Source organism: Sceloporus occidentalis, unplaced genomic scaffold, assembly GCF_023333645.1.
Source record: "Sceloporus occidentalis isolate IW3139 unplaced genomic scaffold, rSceOcc1.0.p SCAF_225, whole genome shotgun sequence".
NCBI classification, from domain to species: domain Eukaryota; kingdom Metazoa; phylum Chordata; class Lepidosauria; order Squamata; family Phrynosomatidae; genus Sceloporus; species Sceloporus occidentalis.
This window is the reverse complement of record NW_028317205.1, coordinates 579,299-601,356: the sequence shown is the minus strand read 5'-3', so window position 1 is coordinate 601,356 and position 22,058 is coordinate 579,299. Positions and strand designations below refer to the sequence as shown.

The window sequence follows — 22,058 nt, the reverse complement described above, 5'->3', positions numbered from 1 at the left end:
TGTATATACCGTATATAGTATCTTTAAACCGCTTATTATGATTTTATCACTTTATAGGAATCTCTAGAAGTTGGCTGGAAGGGTGCTTTCTGTTTTTGGTGTTTTTTGTTACATTGAAATGGCTTTGCCTGCCGAACAAGTAATATTTGGGCAAATCCTGAGGCTTATAAAGCACAACAACCCAAAAAAACAAGATTTACTTGGCATAACAAAAAAACTGTTTTTGTAAGTTTTTGAATATATTAGTTGCTAAGTTACCCTTTTTTTTTTTTTTTTTTAAAAGGGACACTACAGCAATCATAAGTATTTTTTTTTTTACCATGCACACGAAAGCCGCATGTTCCCTTGGGGGGTTTCTCCACCTCAATGTACTTGAATATGCATTAAAAACACAGAATATGCTGGCAGATCCGTCCCATTCGGCCCCCGTCTATTCTGTCCATTTCTCCTGCTGTAAAGACTCAGACCTTAATCAGTCGTTGGTCTCGTCTTAGATTCAGGAGCCGTATGCCTATCCCATGCATGTTTAATACCCTCACTGTATTACCCTCTACCACCTCTGCTCGGAGGCTGTTCAGTATTGTATTGTCTGAAACACAAACCTGTACTTTGGACCTGCATCTAGTTGACCCATATTTCTCAGCCGGCATCTAAAGCTAACAAAGCGTTATGGGAGTTGCGCAGGAGACTCAAACTCAGTAAGTCAACATGTCTCGCTCTCCTAACAGACGAAGGACGGGGGCTGGTATTCCGCATATTAATTGAATGAATTTCGCGTGCTGATGCCACTCAGCCATAACCAAACAAAGGCAGGGGTAGACATCAAAGAAGGGAAGGGATTTATGCCGGCGTCTCTGCGTTTGTCCACAGGTAACCAGGGGTATAAAAATTATTCTGAGGGGGTGTCCGGGAGGGCACGTAAAAGGACGGGCACTATTGCCAATGCTAAATTTGATTATTTTATTTAAATGTCGACAAGATACACTTTGGGATTTTAATCAAGAAATTCTAGACCACAATATGAGCAAAGGATTTTAATAAAGAAGCCCCTCTGCTTTGTTCCCACCACACTCGGATTAATACACCAAAAATTTATTTTTAGCTCGAATAATAAAAAAATCTATTATTAAAACATGCATTATGGGGTAGTGCATCCCTCCGGCTGGTACATAGATGGCAACCCACGCCATCATCCCCCAAAAAATAGCTTCTGATGGTAGCCACAGGGACAAAACGCATATAAAAAAACAAGCTGAAAGTTATTGAACAAAAATATATTTTAATGATGAGGTCGTTCTAGGTCTGCCGAAGCCTGTCCTCTTGTTGCATCCTGCGGCTTTGCTGGTTTTAATCTCCGAGGCCTTTTGGCGTCTATCGGTATCAGTTACTGTTTGTTTTCACAAAAAAAAATGATGGCCGCAAAGGTGAGAAACCCAAATAAACGGCAATTATGAAACATTCCATCACAAGCTCCGGCAGAATGAACGCGTCGCACAAACACACGGAGTTTCAAAGAAGCGTCCTACCCTCTCGTTGTTAGAACTTCACAAACAGTTATCGTTCTGCATCTCTAAATACCCCCCAGCTTTTAGGTTCAGGAAAGTGCTGTGTACTCGTCCATCCTATCGCTAGATGCGCATGAGGGATACAGTTAACTATTTAAAGCATAAAAATAAAAAAAAAAGACGCATTGGAAGAATGGATTTTGGGATCCACTCCTTACTGGAACTGGATTTAAACTATCTTTTTTGGGAAGTTTTATAACGGTTTCTGCAGCAATTTTCTTCACTTCACTATTTTATTAGGCGTTGTACAAATTGAATGGAGCAAAGAGAACGGAACTGACCCCGTTGTATATGTGCAATGGATGTAGAGTATTATTTACCAACATTGACCACCTTTGCACAATGCTTTTACTGCTGCCGTAAAGTAGACTACATGCTGTTTTATAGGAGAGTTTTACGCTTTGGGTCCTGCTGGCCAATTTGTTCCCCAAACCCAATTTAGAAGGACGAGAATACTAGGGTCTGAAATGGGAAATAACGTGACTTTGTAATTTTAAATTGCATATTTAGTAAAGCATCATAAAATGATCAATTCCTGCCCAGCCGGTACTTTGCCAATATGTGGCCATTGGAATTTTTCAACATGGTGACCCTATAGACCAAAGGTAACAGACGTTTTAATATGTAGGGGTGTCAATGAGAGGCACAATGCTATTTATAAAGTGATTAAATAAAATCTACAGGCATTTTAGACGAGATAACCGCATACAAAGTGCCCAGATTCCCAAACCAGGCAAGCGGGCTTCAAGCAGGACAACAGTGACATTCTCATAATTGTCCACCCAGCTCTATTTTCATGTTACGTGCAAGTCGGAGCCAACTGTGCATGACTTCAACATTCACTTAACATGAAAAACGGCCGTCTGAACATTAAATAATTTGCTTATTAATGCAATTAATAACTAATAGAAAGTATTAATAGAAAGTTTCAAAAACATGCAAAAACTTTTGATGTTCTACCATGACCAACACTGGGGCAAAATAAACTTCTCTAGAAACCTTCCTATAAATATATAAACATTTATAAATTCAAAAACAGCTTGACAAATCCCATGAAACCAGGTATCCATGGAATCTTATTGTATATTGATCTTGTTCAGCTCACCATTTTGTTTTTAAATTGGTGGAGCGCCCAACGCGTTGGTCAGGAGACAATTTGGAGGAACGATCTCAGGACATTAGTGTCCCTGAACTGACCCTGCCCAGGTTGGGGTCTCATCAGCTTGGTATATTGTGAATAGATTCCTCTAGCATGCATGACATGGCAGATTAAGTAGGGAGTCTGAATATTAAAATGCCATAAGAACCTTGATACTCAGCCAAGAGCCACCAAAACAGACAATACAAATACGTGGGGATTTGGCACACCTTGTTTCTGTTCTAATAAGACATTGTGCGCCAGTCTCTGCTTGTAAAGTGCTTGCTATGAAAAAGAAAAAAACAAGGAAAACATGCTTTAATCTTTTGTAGGAAACTTTGTAGACACCGTTTGCCCTCTCAGTGACTGCCAATAAATAATATATTATCTCCACAAAAGCATGAAGGTATTTGGCTTACCCTCAGCACATATTAATGGAGCCAGGAATGGTAAGAGGTTTGAAATATGTAGCAAGAATATCAAGAATTAAAATAATAATAATAATAATTCTAGACCTATTGTACAATTCTAAAGCTATAAAAGATAATATATAATAAAAAAATATATCTAAAATAAATATATTGTGAAAATTGGATTGTATTTAAGTTACAATAATCTCCTATAGATTTAGTGGGTCTGTTATAGAAAATATATTTATGTATATATTGTTTATTTTAAAACCAGTATTTTTTATGTGCATTTCTATATCTTGCCAGCTACTATTATATAGAATTTTAAAAATAGTAAATACAATTAGGTTTTTATTTTTATACCGGCAAGTGCATTCGTTCTAGCATGTTTCCTAAAAGAACTCTCTTCGGAGCAGAGCTGCGCCATTCAATAAGCTTCTTACTGTAGATGTCAAGAAGACTGAAGAAGGACTTTTCTAATGACTACTAAGATGTCACTTGTCCACGGACGTCCAGTGGAAATATTTATACTGACGCTAAGCTTAGTTTTAAAGGTTTATCTGCTACCTTTTTGTCTGATCGCATACAATGAAAGAATTAGGAGTCGCGGTTAGAATTTGAGTTGGTCTTACCCTTTCTACCTGCCCTTCCTTGTGCTTCAGTTTGAAGACTTTCAACTTGGGAAGGAAAGTCTCGGCGTACGATTTATCTTCCACTCCTTCCAGCAAAACCCCGTGAAATGCTAGTCGGCAGGTGTTGGAATGGATGTCAGTGTCGAGTCTGGACCCAATGACAAGGCACATCTTAGGACAGGTCACCGGTTTCTCAAACTCCAATAAGGCCCATTGTTGGGTAGGCAGTGCTTCCTCCCCTTGTTGCCCACCCGCCTTGTCTTGCTCCAGAACTTTAGTGTCTTTAGTGACATAACAATCTTGGTAAAAATACTCTTTCCCAAAATTAAAACCCTTCTCGGATTCCATTTGTTTGGAGTGGGGAGGAGGAAGACTGAAGAACATGACTTTCCCCATGACGGTTTCATGGCCAACAGTGATATGGAACTTGGCTTTGGTGTTAAGAGATCCTTTAAAGTATGGGATCTTATTCACAGATATTATAGCTGCGTGAATAGTTTGCAAAGAATCTGGAGTACAGACAAGTCCTCGCTCCAGTAATTTAGGATCAAACTGGGTGACACAGATACCGAGGCGGTCTCCTTGAATTGCACCGTTTACAGGTTTGTGGAACATCTGCATACTTTTCACTTTCTTGGTGACCTGTGTGTAAGAGGGCAAAATAAAGCCACATTAGACATTTTCTTTAAATACATGGAAACTTTTACACATGAACCTTAAGTTCTATATACAGTAAAATATTTTTTGGTCCATTTTAGGGTTCTGCACACCCTATGGACTGGGTCATATATGATATTGTATAATCAAGCATAACAGAAATGTAAAACCTTTAAGGTCAACCGTTGGCTCTTTCATGGTGATTTTTGATACATGTTTTACGAGGGAGTGCGTTGAAAAGGTTTCTATAGGTTAACATTTGTATAATTATAACCATTGTTAATTTATTTACATCATAGGTTACCTTGCACAACTGTGGGTACTTTGGGAAGAGACCAAGAACAGTAATACTTAAAAATAAAGTGGATGACTAGGATTAGAATCTTGCGTGACAATCATAGTAAAAATGAATATTTTGGAAATGTTAGATAGATGTTGGCGAAAAGGGGTCGGTGGATTTAGAGTACCTGAGTATTAATGTCTGCCTCTAGCCAAGAAAGAACTGGCTAGGTCATGTTAGCAATAGCTTTCCTATTAAGAAATGAACCTGCCGTCCTGTCTGGGAGGCTTTAATCCGTGAGAAGAGACTATGAATGATTTATTCTGTTTATCGGTCATTGGAGTGTAACACGAAGGGAGAGACACTTTTACTGTCTTGTGTTGTGGTTACAATTACAAGGCGATCTTCATCAGGCAAAGCGGATAAACAGCTTCACGCCAGGGAAAGCCATTGACGATAACTTCCCATGGGCCGGACCACAATATAAGATGCTGGTGCCCTTAAAGAGTCCGTCCAGCCAGACAGATCAGCTACTTATCCAGACAAAAGTTGCTACAGACGGAGGCTGAGACTAGTTTAAAGTCGTCTCTCCAAGGAACAGCAAGGAGAAAGCTGAATCAATAAAGACTAATGTTAAGTGGTGTTATTATAAAGCACTTGGTTTAAAATACCGGCTTGAAACATTATCATGTTGTATATGGACAGTGGGAATTCACAGCGTGTCTGTCCATTCTATTTGAAAAAATCAAGCAAACGGTAGAGACCACCAGTATAAGTAACCGGCAAACGGCGTTAGACTCAGCACTGCATTGGCAGAGAGTTAGGGAAATGCTTTGAACGTGGAATTCTATTAATCACTTTATTTCCTTTACCAAAAACATCGGGATATTTAAAATTGTACTCTACCCATTCTGCTGTGAATTTACATGGAATTGGCTCAATCGGGATTTCTACAGATGTTTCTAAAGAAATGTGGCCCTGTAGAGACAGATGAATGACCACGGCTGGATTCCCCATTAGGAAGTCTACTCGTGTCCATTGTTTTAAAGGGCCATGGAATGCTAAAGACAGTGACGTGATTTTTTTTTTTTACATTTTCTATTTTTACTTATTTGTCACATTTACCTGTTTCAGATTCAAAGACAATGTGATTGAGCACAAAATGCAGCTTTTAAATGATCATTTCATTTATTGAAGGTAAAGCGTTAATCAAGCCCTATATCACCCACGTGAAAAAGTAATTGCCCCCTTAAAGCTAATAACTGGTTGTGCCACCCTTGGCAGCAGTAACTACAATCAAACATCTGCAATAACTGGCAATGAGTCTTTTAACATCGCTGCGTTGGAATCTTGGCCACTCTTTTTGGCAGAGCTGGAGCGTTTGAGAGCATAAAGTGCCTTTTTAAGGTTATGCCACAGAATCTCAATCGGATTCGAGCCAGGACTTTGAGTCGGCCACTCCAAAACCTTCATTTGGCTTCATTTTGAGCCATTGAGAGGTGGACTTGCGTGTGTGCTTCTGGATCATTGTCCTGCCGCAAAACCCAATGGCGCTTGAGCTTTAGGAGACGAACTGGCGGACGGATATTCTCATTCAGTGATTTCTGGTAGAGAGCAGAATTCATGGTACCATCGGTTATGGCCAGTCGTCCAGATGTTGAAGCAGCAGATCAGCCCCAGACTATCTCCACCGTTGGCATGATGTTCTTATTGTAGAATGCTGTGCTGGCTTAACGCCAGATGTAACGGGCCCCATGTCTCCCCAAAAATTCCACTTTGGACTAATCAGTCCACAGAATATTATCCCAAAAGAATTAGAGGTCATCAAGATGTTTTTTGGCAAATGTGAAACAAGCTTTTATGTTCTTTATGGTCAGCAGTGGTGTCATTTTTACACGGTCTCTTTCTTATTGTGGAATAGTGAACCTGACCTTAACCTGAGGCAAGTGAAGCCTGCAGTTCTTTATATGTTATTCTGGGTTCTTTTGTGACCTTCTGGATGAGTTTTCAATGACCACTTGGAGGAATTTTGGTTGGTTGGACACTCCTGGGAAGGTTCACCACTGTTTTCTCCATTTGTAGATAATGGCTTTGTAGGTCTTGCCAGACTGATAGATGTCCCCAACTTCTTTCTTATTCAACATCATCTGCTGCTTTTCTGGGACCTTTTAGCCGACTTCACTTTGCACATCAGGTTCTTTTTAATTGATATTTAGATTAAACAGGACTGGCAGTAATCATGCCTGGGCGTGTACAATAAAACTGAACCCAATTATCAATGGTTTGGTTAATTGGTTTATTTAGTAACTAAGGGGGCAAATTGAAAAGGAAATTGTTGTATATTTATATGCATGGAATAATTTAAATGTCTGGTTATTCAGCAGCCGCTAAATGCTATCTCAAGTTATCCCTCACTGGCTTTGTGGCGAGACCAGACTCACACCTTCTGTACCTATGGCCCACTTTTCATCTACATTACAGGTTACCTATTCTGCGGGAATTTAGACCTAAAACTTGATGTTATTAAAATAATGTAACATGATAAACCCTATGGGGTCTTCCGGATGAGGCTGTACAAAAACCACTTATGGAGCACATCTGGACAACAGGGCAACAGATCTGCAGACTAGTATGTAAACTATAGAAAATAATCCCCATTTAAAAGAAGTAATACACATATATTACTTTTTTATGATTTGTCTAATGTTTTGTACAGAACATTGAAACTGATTCATGCTTTAAAAACACAAAACACACTACTGCCCACCAAATGCTCACCCCGTAGGGCGGCTCGGCCATTCAATTGAACTTCCAACAATTATTTGGGATAATGTTTTTTTTTTTGTTTTTTTTTTAAATAAATAAAACTGTTAGGGTAACTTGATTAAAAAAAAAAAAAAAAAAAAGGAAGGTACGACCAGCACACGATTTTGATAGATGTGAAAAATCATCGTTGATAATCAGTTGTTACAAATGCCCTTTCAGCTCCGGCGGGCTTTGTGGGTGATAACAAAACCCACAAATTTGTCATTTTCATAACTACAATATATACCATCCTTACATCAGAATCCCTTTCTTTTAAACCCGTCGCACGTTACTGCGTTTAGCTCCATTTTCATTAACAAAGTGGTGTATGACAGATCACCGTTGGTTTCCATTCAAAGCACAATTAATAACGGTAATTGCAAATGTCTGTACACCTCTCGGTGCTAACGCGGCACGCTAATAGGATGGCTGGACAGCAACGAAATATCTTATTCAGTAGAATTATATGACGGAAAAGGGGGAAACAACATTAATTCAATGTATCACCTTTCAAGGTCATGGAAAAATGAGAGAGTCAGCGAAAAGAAAGAAAGGAAGCTGAATAAAAAACGGTAACATTCCTTAGGAAATTCCAGAACCTAGAACAGTGGGATGTCATTTTCGCCCGGATGTGAAAATCTTGGCGGAATTAACTCCTTACACGCCAGATGGGCCATGCTGCTTCTGCCATCATGGTGTCCTACCGTCCACTAACAGTATAACAGAGGTATGAGCGAGGGATTACTGTCAGTCTGATGTAATTATGACCACGTGGCTTGCATCTACTTACTTTCATCCTGTGTGTTGCCAGAGGCTGGTATGGAATTATACAAAGTCAACTTAAAGGGGAATAATATAATGTCTTTGACAGCCTCGCCAAATAAGAATGCACATTAAAGCACTTAAGTATTTTAATATGCATTCTTTAAAAATTGAAGAAGCAAAAAAAACATAAGATATCTAACTTAGAGAGAAGCTGCAGCTACAGAGCTGGCATCCTCCTCCATAATCTGAAGATTGTTCTAACTGATTGGCTATTTAAACAATTATTGGCAGCAAAATGTTGCATGGCGGTTCTTGAAGACATCTCCTGCACAGAAAATAGTGCTCGGGGGGTGTAAAAAGAATATGCTTTGGCAAGAGGGACACCATGAAAAATATTATTCCACTCATGAATGGAGCAAATAAGTATTTGCAGATCTGTCATTTTTTTTTTCCTCTAAAGGTTTAATCATCTTTTCATATAGCATATAACATGGAAACATCGCCATTAAGTGCTAACTGAAAAATGTTGAATGGCGCAAATTCATTAAGTCTCACAGAATAATTATATACATGCCAAATAATGGCGCAATAGCTACGTAATGATTAACAACATGAAAATAATTAAAATAATTTGCATTATATGTATTAATATACAGTGTGTGTGTGTGTGTATATATATATATATATATATATATATATATATATATATATATATATACATACATACATACATACATATACACACATATACACATGCTAACACAATGGCTATGCTTTCAAACATAATACAGCCAGAATAGAAAGTGACCACACTTCTCAGTGCCACCAAAATGGTTAAAGTCAGCCATGTCTAAGGCAGGCCAGGGTGCCGAGTTGTAAATTTACAAATTAATTTGGAAAAAGTGTCCAGGATCCTAAAACGTATAGTAGCACGGCCAGCGTGTTGGTTTAATTAATAAGCAAAATTATTAACCAAACAGCAGCTCTAATAACAGCATGCAGACAAATACCCCGGCCGCCAGGCTCTGTGCCGTTTCTGCCCTTCGGGTCCGAAAAAGCCTTTCTAAAAATACATGTTGTGTTTGCTTTGTGTCACGTCGGGGAGAGCGAGCAGCCACTTATCTCAAATAGGGATCAGCCGGTGAGCGTACGCCATCCAGGAAGGTAATTCTCCCAATCTCAGAAATGAAATGGAGACCTGTTAGATCAGCGGTGCATGAATATTTACCCAACCCAGGCTTTACTGCACTAGGACCTGGGTTCAATTTTGCAAATTAAAATGAGTACCGTGTGGATGGAGAGATTAAAGTACAGAGTCCTAGAGGCTGCCGGCTCGCTCGGCGAGGTATTAAGTGATCTCAGCTTCCGTATGTTGCTCTGTTTCAGGTTCTTGTTTGGGATGAGGTCAAAAGTGACATGAAAAGCCAGAGGTTGCCGGGAGGTCGTGACCTCCCACCTTGACCACAAATATGAGGCCAGAGATGACCAATTTTATTGTGAATGCTGTTTATTTTCACTGGGAACATGGAGACACCGTAAACATAGACGATTACTCAACAGCAATTTTGTTTTTTAATCTCACAGATTGCCAGCTTTACAATCCTATGATTTATAAGAAGATAATAAGAAGAATACAGATAAGTTAGAAGAAATAAGAGAAGGCTACATCAGCCTGTTGATACAGCCCAGTAGGTATATAGGTTTATATCATTCTGCTCATATAGAATCATAGGACAAACAGCACAATGCAGTAGACTACAAGTCCGGCTATCCTTACCATTGGCCAAAACGGCCAGTAGCTCCGTGTCCTGCAATCCCCCATAGACTGCGTTAATTGTCATAAAGGGCTCTTCTCATCAAACCCATCCAGCACTCACTTAGGGTCTGCCCTGAATACACGGATTCATCTGTCGCAACTAAATACATTGTGAATAATCCCCAATATTACTGGAATTTGATGTCAGATACGAACCAGTGGACCCATCTAACCTGACCATTCTGGCAAAGCCAAAGCCTTACTTGGTCTTATGCTCTCTAATACACACTGGAGACCCCGCATAGGGGATGCTTGTAATTTAATTGTAGAGTCTCTTGGAGGCAGTAAATCACCTCCTAGCTCATTGCGCATGGGGGAGCGCTCTTCCATGATGTGTGTGCATTTGTTTCTTTTCTCTTTTTTTTTTCCCCAAACATCCCAGATGTGCTCGCAATGATCAAAAAGAGACCAAGGGCTCAAATTTAGAGAAGGAGAACTGAGGCTTTTGTTCTCGGGCATTGTAGCTGAACTAATTATTACTGTATGGAGGATAATAAAATACTATTGCTGCAGGGAAGGAACAGTCTAAGGGGATGAGTTACACAACGTACAGTGAAAGGTCTGCACAAGGACTGTAAATATTACAGAACATGGACAATAATGAAGTGAAGCATGGAGGTTCTGGAAGGAGAAAGAAAAAAGATTTCACACTTGAAGTAACAATCGGCAAATACCTGAACTGCTTAGAACTACAATATGGCACAACGAGAACTTGGTAAAATGTACATTTCTTCACTTTCCTTTAATAGAAATGGACCCAAAAAAGGTCTTAGTATATTAGAAGTTTAACACATACATATTTCAGAGAGTCTCTCTTTTTTCTAGGAGCTCTGAATGTTTGCTAGGTACGAGAGTATCATAGGGCTCTATAGATAAGAAAGAAAAAAAAACAAAACAGGTTTTATCTTATTTTGTTCCAATAAACCCCCTTTATCTGCAGACCTGGAGGCCGCCATTGTTGTCAGTCATGTGATATTGTGAAAGGCTTTCCCCGCTCAACACCACACTGCGCTGATGCTTTATGGCAATGCTAATGAAGTCCGTTCCGCCATAGATTGTCATTAGTCAGAATGTCTGACTGGGTGATTAAAACTCAGCCATTCTATTATTTACCACAGGCAGTTTGATAAGGAGTCAGGATGTGTGTTGAGTAGATTGGGCTCAGATGACAGAGTGAATACTCATACAAATGGCTGATATGCAGCTATGTGAAAACATTGTACCATTTGTTTCTAAATTATGCAAGCCAGGCCTGTTTAAAAAAAAAAATATTGCAGAATACTTTTGAAAACCTGTTTTTAGCTTTGTTTTGGTCTGAGTTCTCCTTTAAGCAATTGTTACCCTAGAACTCATATACCAAATAAAAGCGCCACAGGAAAGTTAAATTAAGAATTATGTTTGACCCCCCTTACTGACTAATACGGTCCATAATTCCTAAATGGGACCACCGGAATAATTAGATAAACTTCCCTGTGCTTAAAAAGTTTCACGATAGTTGACTTATTATTACAGCCCTGGAACTGAAGGGGTTCAGAGAGACCGAGTCAGGAAGCAACATTGTAACCGTATGTGCATAATAACTTCCATATTCTTCCAATAAACACGTCATTCCACCTTGTTATTGTCTTCTGCATGCTTAAATTTTATGGACTAACATGCATTGACCTTGCACTTAACACCTTATTAAGGCTGGGGGGTCCCTTGCTGATCACGGCATAAGGGATTAACCCGATTAAAGGGACACACTGTTGAGTGGGGGTCTTGGCTGGACTTCAACCGCCTCATAAAAGCCTCTGTAACTGCTATCACGCAGGCATACTGGGCTTTTATGATGCTGCAAATAGGAAAATGGATAGATGTTCCTGGTGACCGCGAAGAATTCCCTAACAGCCTCACGAACTGAAGCTGAGGCAACGTAGTGCCTGAGAAGATGAGGTCTCTCATGGAATAAGGATGATACATTGCTTGCAGACCAAGAATTCTTCCTCATACCAGTCCTGGAAGTCCTCCTATGTCACATGAAGCAAAACTGGATCTTAGGGTTTTATCAAATTACAAACGCTACGATGCTCAGTCATATTTAACTTTATGAATATTGTGGGCCACTGTGGTATCGACCAGCCTCAAAAAGTTCTCCTCCATCCGGTCAGTTTATCTACCCTTACATACTGATGTGTTACAGAAGATAAAGGTTAACAATAATCGTCTGTCTCGCTGCAAAGCATCTAGAGCTCTGCTGGCAAATTTTAATATAAAAAACTAATTTCTTAAGACTATCTACTGTTCAATTTAGTAATTTAGGTTTGAAAAGGGTCCACTACGTTCAACCTTTCTTCCTGATTTTGATTCAAAAGAAAGCAAAAAAAACAAAACACAAATAAGCTATTTTTTATTTTATTTTGCCACTTAGGAGGGGGAAAAAAAAAAAAATATATATATATATATACACACCGGTATATATATATATAAATGCAAATAACTTGGGATTTTTGTTTCACACTCTTTTTTATTGGACTGAACAGCCTTCTGAAACTCAAGAGGTTAATGCCAGAGATCTCTGAAAATTATGCCATGAGGAGTGTGACAATTTCACCAAGCTGAGAATGTTACATATAATAAGCGACGTAGGAGGACATCCATAGCTGGGTGATCCAGCATCCCCCTGGCCGTGTTGATGAGATACATTTACTTGAGCACTGGGGCCTGTCCTACGATATCTTGGCATAGCAGCAGAATCCACCCAGGAACACATCTCATCTCTCAACTGTTCCTTATTAACCGGGGCCATTTTCTCTGATGAGCGGCGCTAGCTTGCCCTCCTATTTAGGTCTTGTTCCGTACCGAAGAGCAAAGCCAAAATATTCAGACACAGGCTGCTCATGTTACTCCAGGAGCTGGTCGGACAGTGACAAGTATAATCATTAACCGATTATCTTTGTGAAGACACAAGTCGGACAGGACAGAAGCTAGAAGGTCTAGTGTCTACACTCTCCACAATGGCTGCCCCTCAAAAGCAGGAAACAATGAATAAATGAGACCGAAAGGGATCGAAATAGGGGGGGACATATTTTGTTTTCTTAGGTAACCATGGCATTAGAATAAGTGTAAATTTACATGAACCATGTCTCCCTCTTCAATGTGACACTATAGTATATGCATGCGATAACTTATTTCATCTGTAATTGTGCCCGTTTTTCCTGCGGAAGACTCAAACCTTAATCAGTCGTTGGCCTCTAGATTGAGGAGCCAGATATTCAGATTGCTGCCCGGAACTAAAGAACCTACAGTTTTATATACAGGTTGGTAACGCACGGTCATACCACGGTCATGGCCAATGTCTCCAGCTCCTCAACCCTACAATTTACATCCTACTCCTAACTCTTCTCCATTGTACTCTCTACTTGGACTCCCCAACAAATCTCTCTTACCCCACCTCTGTATCAGTCTCATCCCTTTGAAGACTCTTCCCTTCCTCTTTACTACAGCTTTCCTTTGTAATCTCGCTGCCTCTCCTTCATCAGTTCTTTCTAAGTCTCCTATTTATTCCTCCTGCCCCTCCAACAACCTTCTCTTGTCCTCCAATATAGAGTCATGCAAACGTGAAACACAATAACCCAAAAGAGTCCCTACAATCAGTAGCCACGAAAAAAAATCCTAATATTTGTGTATTCTTGTGTAGTTTTATTAATCCGCTTTTTCTTAACACTCGCCTTGACTAGTATTGCACGGGAGCAGTAAGTGTGAGTTTCTCTATCAAGCAAATGATTAATGTAACGTAAGTAAAGGATGTATGCGAACATTCTAAAATGTACGTTCCTCTATTTCCTTTGTCATCGAAGTCCTCCGGCTGAAACTCTAAGACTAGAGCGCCATCTGCTGGCAAATCCTCCTTTATATGCCAATTCCTTAAGAGGGTTATTCACTAAACGAATGTTGCACGTTCTGCAGACTTTAATGTATGCCGCATAATGCACATGATTTATAAGAATGTTTAAGTAAAAATAATATATATTTTTTCCTTTTTTCTGTGTTAATACCGTATTTGCTCGATTATAAGACGAGGTTTTTTTCAGAGCAAATGCTCTGAAAAATACCCCTCGTCTTCTAATCGGGGTCGTCTTCTAATCAGACCTCAAATAGAGGTCTGATTAGGAGACTAAGATCCAGATCCCCCGCACCGCTGCAGGGGACCTGGATCCCCTTGTCTCCCCCCCCCCACCCCACACACTTACCGGTGCTTCCTGCTGTATTGCCGGGGCAGCGGGTTGACGTCTACGCGATTCGCGTAGACAACGTCCGCTGCAGCCGGAAGGAGGCGTGGCTAGCAGCGGGGGTTGTCTGCGTCCGTCGCGTAGACCTTCCCCGACTGTCAGAGATCAGAGTTCCCCGCACCGGTGCGGGGAACTCTGATCTCTGACAGCCGGGGAAAGTATACGCGACGGACGCATACAAACCCCCGCTGCCAACTCCACCTCCTTCCGGCTGCAGCGGAAGGCGACGTCAACCCGCTGCCCCGGCTGGAAGCACCGGTAAGAGAGGGGAGGGAGGGGGGAGAGAGTGTGTGTGTGTGTATTAGTTAAATGGGGGTATAGGGTGTGTGTGTGTGTGTGTTAAATGGGGGCATAGGGCATTTCTGGAGTGGCGTTAAGGGGGCATTTAATAGAGCACTCTGCCTCCTGAAATGCCTTATACCTCCCTATATGCCACCCTGCCCCATAATATGCCTTTTAACCCCCTAAATGCCAGAGTGGCATATAGGGGTATAAGGCATTTCTGGAGGCAGAGTGCTCTATACAATGCCTTTTAACTCCCTTAATGCCACTCTGCCTCCTGGAATGCCTTATACCTCCCTATATGCCACTCTGCCCCACAATATGCATTTTAACCCCCTAAATGCCAGAATGGGATATAGGGGTATAAGGCATTTCTGGAGGCAGAGTGGCATATAGGGGGTCAAAAGGCATACCATGGGGCACAGTGGCATATAGAGAGTTAAAAGGCATATCATGAGCCACAGTGCCATATTGGTGTGGCAAGCCTGGGGGCAGATGTGCGTAACTGGGGGACAGGTTGGAAAATACAAGGAAATAAAAACAAAAAAAATATTTTTCTCAATCATAGCTTTTATTTAAAAAAAATAGTTTACATGAATTAACATTTACTGGTAAAACTTTTTTCCTTTGGGGTCGTCTTATATTCAGGCTTTTTCTTTTTTTCCTAAGTTAATATTCAGATTTTGGGGGGTCGTCTTATAATCAGGGTCGTCTTATAATCGAGCAAATACGGTAATACCCACCCATACAGGATTTTTATATGAACCATATATCGCTTATAAATATCTTTTTTTCTCTATTTCCAGTATTATTTATTCTTTTTGTTTTGAGAATTTATTTTTTTCTCATATCGTTTGAAATCGAGACACTTCACTAAAAACAATGGATGTAAAACAAAGATTTGCAGCCTTTTGCAGGCTTTGCAGCCTCAGATAAATTGTGAAAAAATGGCAGATTTTGGTTTTCACGCTAGTTTTCATAAATACTGAACTGATCAAGTGCAGAGACCATAAAATGCTGACAAACAACCCAAAACTTCCCACTAGCTCGGACAGAGAGCAACGCAGGAAGATAAGCAAAGCTCTATGATTTTCGATGTTGGACGTCGCCGATCATCTCTGATCTTTTGCAGATCCTTTTATCGAAAGAGCAAATATTTAGAATGTAAAAAAGACAGGAGCATGCACTCCCCGTGCAAACATATATATGCCAGGCCTGGTGCATTGTGGGAAACGGATAAACAGTTCATATAAACTTAATGGAGCGGTCTGGAGCGGTTTATTCTGTAAACAAACTGAAAGGACTAAAATCGTTTGAAGTTTGATGGTTCTTAGTGCAACGTCTGCGGTTTAGTGAAGATTATTCAACGTAGACGCATAACAAAAGGTCGCGACTAAAAAAATTAAGGGACTACTGCTACATTAAAAAAAATAATAATAATAATCAATAATAATAATGGGAGACGGGGCACAATTATAGACACAATCCATTAAAGTGGATCGGTCATACAATAGGAAAGTTCACATGAAAAAGATGTACTAATATTTTTCTTTTGACACAATGGGGCCTGGTGGCGATGGGCACCATATTGCCCTGGTGCTAATTAGTTAATTTATCAGCTGAAACGTCAGCTTGGAGCTAAAAGAAATTTCTCACAGTGTCCAACAAACCCCCAAAAAACGTTTTCAGCGAGCAAGTATCTGAGCCTTGGGTTATAGAGCAGTGGTTGTTGAATACCCCGGGACGCCGTTGCTACACAAAGTCTGAACCTCCCTTTATTCGTACAATTCTCAGCAGTCAACCGAAAAGCCCTCTAATGTGACTCCCAAGAAAAATAAAAGCCCGTTGATATTCCAGACCACTTTTCCATATTGTATGGGGAGCTTTCATTAGAAATGTAAAGTAATATTTCCAGGTGCTTTGGCTGGTAACGTGCCAATATTTAGAAAACATGGCGGACACATTTTTTTTCCAGTCTATTTAAAGCAATTGTATGTAGCAGGAAAGGTGTTTAATGGGTAATGATGTTCAGAAATCAACTAAGGTAGAGCATGAAGCCTATCGATCCTGCCTACCAATAGGGGGGTTGATGCGGACTTTGGCGTGACACGCGGAGCATGTCAAGGAGCTAAGACAGCTCACGCTTAGGACACACGAATCCTCAAGTGCATCCTTCTGGACGCATGAAGGACCTGATGACAGAAGGGGAGCCACTCATTTTAGTTGGATCTGCTTCCAGAGCCAACTCCTTCTCACACTCCTCTCCTCCATACATGTCAAGCCGTGGCAGGTATTATGCGCCTGCTTTACTGGCAAATAAACAAAACACAAGTATGAGCAATCAGGCACTCAACCGGGTATCTAGATGTTTGGGGGATCAAAATAATGTTTCCTAGCTAGCACATATTTATAATAAGCTGGTATTGTGCTAGAGCGGGAGGGGTTAAATTAACACTGCGTCCGGACAACCACCCCGAAACTTCACAATGCAAGTTATAACACACAGCTTTCGGCATTGTTTCGCCCCTTATTTAAAACAGCAGCAAGCAAGTCCAAGTCCCTGTAAGTTCACTAACCCATCAAAACCACACGGGCTGAAGAGCCGGAGCGTATGGTTTGTATTAGTGTTCCTCTGTTTGACTTTTTCGCCTCTGGCTCTCTCTCTCTACGCTCTCCTGGTTACCTTTTCATCCTGTGTTCCGACAACCACCCAAATTCTATGTTGGCTCTGTCCTATCCTCTCTGTGGTCCTGGAGCTTGTAAAACCCGTGACCCTCCATCCTGTGTTAATGCAGCAACATGCCTAAACACACACATGCAAGAAAGGCTTGAATTATGAGAGGTGGAGTGGTGTACGAGCAAAACTGGAGAGCCGGGTCCTAACACGCGCTCCGAGGGACACGAGTCCCAACCGTACGGCGACCTGGAACTCACTAAAAGATTTACTTGCTGCCGTCACCATCAGATTAATTTTTTTTAAATGATTTATATTAATAAGAGGGTGCAATTATCATTCAATAACCTGATTGCATCCGAAGAAGGGACCTCAGAGTCCCTCCAGGCCCAACAAAAGGTATTGTGTTCAACTAAAGGTTTGTTCTCCTTTTGAAGCCAATATGGCAATATCCATTTTCCTGGTTAAGAAAACCTTACAGAGGATCTGTCACCTATAAATGTATCCTTTTTTTAAAAAAATATATTTTTTTTTATAATAATTAACTGTTCTGGAGCCCATTACAAAAACTCAATTCTCTCCCCCATTCAAATGTCAAAACAGTTAGAAAATATGTTACATGTATTTACAAATACATCAGATAAGATAATACTTTTGGAGGTTGGGGGTATGCTAGTAAAAAAAAACAAAACAGAAATCATTTTAAAAATATATATTGTAAAAAAATATTATATATATATATATATATATATATACACACACATTTTTTAAAAAAATATTTAAAAAACACCCACATGCTTCTATAAGCTGTAATCATTAAAAGCATTAAAATCATGTAAAATTCACATGGGAAATTCTTTAAATAATGGAATTTGCGAACGTTCACTACTTGCAAAGCCCAAAACCATCCTGGTTTTCTAACCGCTAAGACGTTTTTATGACCATTTTAAAGTTCTTTTTACAAACCTGCACTTCTTTAAGAGGCAGGTATAAATATATTGCTTTTAACATATGCGGTTGGCTTAAGTGGCACTTTAGAGGCTGCATAACCCCTTCATTGGCGCGCCAGTCACTGCTCGGCCATTCCATTTTAAGCCAAATGTTGGGCCAATTTCAACCAAATTGGCTCCGTGCCCACTCTAACATAATACATTTGTTTTCTCCTTTCCCAAACGTAACTTTGTTCATTAAAAGGGGTAAAGGTCAAGCGGGAACTTGGGAGACACAAGCAGGGTTCTTATCACAGCTTCATTTCCCGAAAGAAAATGATCCCCCTATTACAAGGTTTGTTAATTAAATACAGCATGGTCAGAAAACAAGCCTTACTGCTTGCAGGCAAACTAGGATATTGTAAGCAATTGCACGCGTTTGTGGTTAAAGCTTTTTTTCCAAGCCGACAAGGTTGAAGTACCGTTCTCTCTCGCTGTGGCAAAAGCAGACAGCTGTCTGCACAGCCTACACAGAAACAAAGAATTTAATGGCAGATAAAAGTATTCGGCCCCCGTCTAGTCTGCCCTTCTTTCTTCTCGTAAAGACGCAAGCCTTAATCAGTCGTTGGTCTCGTCTTAGATTCAGGAGCCATATGCCTATCCCATGCATGTTTAAATTCCCTGTAATAGCCTCTACCACTTCTGCTGGGCAGCTGTTTCACTCATCTACCACCCTCTCAGTAAAAAATAAACTTGAGGATGAGTTCTGCGTTCTAAACTTTTCCATAGCAGAAGAAGATAAAGAGTTTTAAAAATGGTTAAAGAAGTGATTAACGGCACGGAGAATAAACAGACTAACTAAAGACACGCACATTGCTCTGTACGATATGACAAATCTAACCTCCTAGCCGGCGAGGGGGCTACATAAATCAGTATAAAGGCCAGCCATGAAAGGATGTTCTTAAACACTTAGCGGACCACACAAAACTCCACGGAAGACACACAGCCGACGAGACAGTGCGAAGGCAGCTGGGAGACAAAGCAGCAGACGTACTTTGAAGCGGTCATCCAGAATTCCGGCTCCTATTAATGAATAGGAAAACGTATCCAAAAAGTATGAAAAATCACTAAGAAAGCAAAGTATCAGGTTATATAAGTTTCCCCGCTGATCAGTCCCCATATATTCAGCCCATTTTTTCCTGCTGTTAAGCCTTAATCAGTCATTGGTCTCGTCTTAAATTCAGGAGCCATATGCCGATCCCAAGCATGTTTAAATTCCCTTACTGCTGGGAGGCGGTTCCACTTATCTACCACCCTCACAGTAAAGTCAAAGATGAGAACGAGTTATGAGTTCTAACCGATTCCATTTACAGATAAGAAATGGTATCTGAATAAGAGACAAAATAAAGAGAGTTAGTATAAAAATGGTTAGAAATTAAGGATTTAGAGGATTAACGGCATGGAGAATAAACAGGAGCCATTTGTATATGCCATGCAAGTTTAAATTCACTTCTGTTGGGCGGCTGTTTCATGTATATACCATCCTCACCTTCTGCAGGTGTTTCATCTGGAACTTTCTTTACCATGATTTAAAAGAATTATCTAAAAATATTTGTGATATTATTATTATCTTTTATTTATGTAGCGCCAACAATTTATGCAGAGCTTCTTATGGTCTATCCATTCAAAGACTAAAGATGATTTCTCCTTTCTCATAAGAAAGGAAGGAAAAGGAGGAGACGGAAAGGAAGGAAAAGGAGGAGACGGAAAGAAAGGAAAAGGAGGAGACGGAAAGAAAGGAAAAGGAGGAGGAGAATAGAAAGGAAAAGGGGAAGGAAAGAAAGGAAAAGGAAGAGAAGAATAGAAAGGAAAAGGAGGAGAATGGAAAGGAAAAGGGGAAGGAAAAGGAGAAGGAAAGAAAGGAAAAGGAGAAGGAGAAGGAAAAGTAGGAGAAGGAAAGAAAGGAAAAGGAGAAGGAAAGAAAGGAAAAGGAGAAGGAGAAGGAAAAGTAGGAGAAGGAAAGAAAGAACGAAAGACCGGTCTCTCTCTCCAATGCATCGTGGGAAGATATAACATGGAAACCAGTGGCCATTCTTTTAAAGTGAAACAAGTAAATTTCATCAATAAGATCTCAGTTTCAAGAAATGGAGTAATAGCATGTGCGGAGATACCGCCAAGAAGAAGGGCAAATAGCACCTTTCTTGTGGAATGATCTGGTGCTACAATTATATCGAGATAAAAAAAAAAGTCTTCTGGAATCTAAAGCACAGAACACAAAGACGAGAGTTAGTCTGAACCACCTCCTCTGCATCCTCTCCCATAGACAGACAATCAATCTTTCAAAACGCTCCTATCATTTCTGATTGTATCTGATTGTATCTGCCTTTCATGTCCGGAATAGCTCCACAATACTCCATTCTTTGGCTGGATTTATTTTAATTTCTGCAGAATGCCGCAGCCTCTTGCTTATTTGTGAATGGGATAGGGGTTGAGAGCTGGAGGGGTGGGGGGGGCAGGATTTGGATCGTTCACATGAGTTCATCCCTCAAAATAATCCTCAAACACGGAGCAGACAAAGATGTGACGGCTGACGGCAGTTGTTCTGAGTAATGGCTCCAATTTGCAGGTCACTGGTCCTTTAATCTCCACCAACAAGAGTTTTTTCACGACATTCTGAAATATAACCCGCCGCGTAATTAAAATGATTCTTCAAAGGGCTAGATAGGAATCTGGTAAAAGAGTTTTCCGCCTTGGAGTATCCTCGTAAATATTAAAAAATGAAGAAAATATTATTAGATCATTAAAGTACAAGGTTCATCACGTATAAAACGCCAGGGAAAATCTCCCAATCGACGTAGATGTGAGATGACGCGCCTCTGTGTTTTTTTTCTTAAATAGATCCAGGTTTTCATGTATCTCTTTCCATCATATTTTAGAAAAATAATAAAAGCTATTTTTGAAGCATTCCGAGCTGTCACAGCTCTAATAATGAACGTATATATTTTTTTGTCCTTTTCTTCAAAAAAGGGTTTATTAAGGGCATAAACCGCCCATCATTTTTTAATGGTTTCCCCCCCTTGCGAATAATTGGGGGGCTGCAGAACCCCCTCTGTGTACATTTGCCCCTTTTCTCACCCCGTTTGGTCAAACGCATGATATACGTTCCAGCGCCAGCTAACGCTGCAGGCGGGGGTCTACTCCAATAGCGCATGGAGCAAGCGTTCCCATTGATTTCAATGAGAGTGATTTGCTACCACTGATTGGCTGCTTCAAGTAGCCAATTAGAAGCGAGAATCACCAGAGCAGCTACAGCGTCTACTTCTGGTTGAAGATGAGAAGTACGATAGTTCTCAGCAACGTCTTGGCTTTAAGAGAGCTGGCACATCCTTATGCTAAGCTATGCGGCTGTCCAGGGGGCCTTCTTAAAGACTCTTGGGTCGAGACGGTCTTTATAAGTCACCAACACACCTGCCAAACTTGCCGTAACATAATTGGGATTATTTTGTAGGTGGCCAAGCAATGGAGTTGCAAAGAATGGATTCTCCAGCAGAACAATACGTGCCGTGTCTGAGGGAGGACACACAAAGGATTTAAGTTTTAAATCTGCCACGCACGGTCGTCTTCTTAAAAATCAATAAAACCTATCCCTGCGCAGGCTTTTCAGAGGCAAGATTACTCCTTACCTCCCACCCGGCTCCTACAAACACAGTGATAGCATCAAGAAGCCATCCCTGTCCGGCCGCATGAAGAATAATAAATGAATAGCAGCTGCCTTGTTCATATATATATTTTTTTTGTTACATTTTTTTTTTTTTTTAATAAATTTATATATAT

At 40.3% G+C, this 22,058-nt stretch overlaps 1 protein-coding gene across 1 annotated transcript in view; it reads right to left on the bottom strand.

The window, feature by feature from the left end:
- LOC149276769 (selenocysteine-specific elongation factor-like) overlaps positions 1-22,058 on the bottom strand; it is a 68,338-nt gene that overhangs the window by 26,415 nt on the left and 19,865 nt on the right. The window contains exon 5 of the mRNA XM_089503301.1: positions 3,746-4,387. Within this exon, the coding sequence (XP_089359427.1) occupies positions 3,746-4,387 (642 nt within the window). The remainder of the gene's footprint in view (positions 1-3,745; positions 4,388-22,058) is intronic.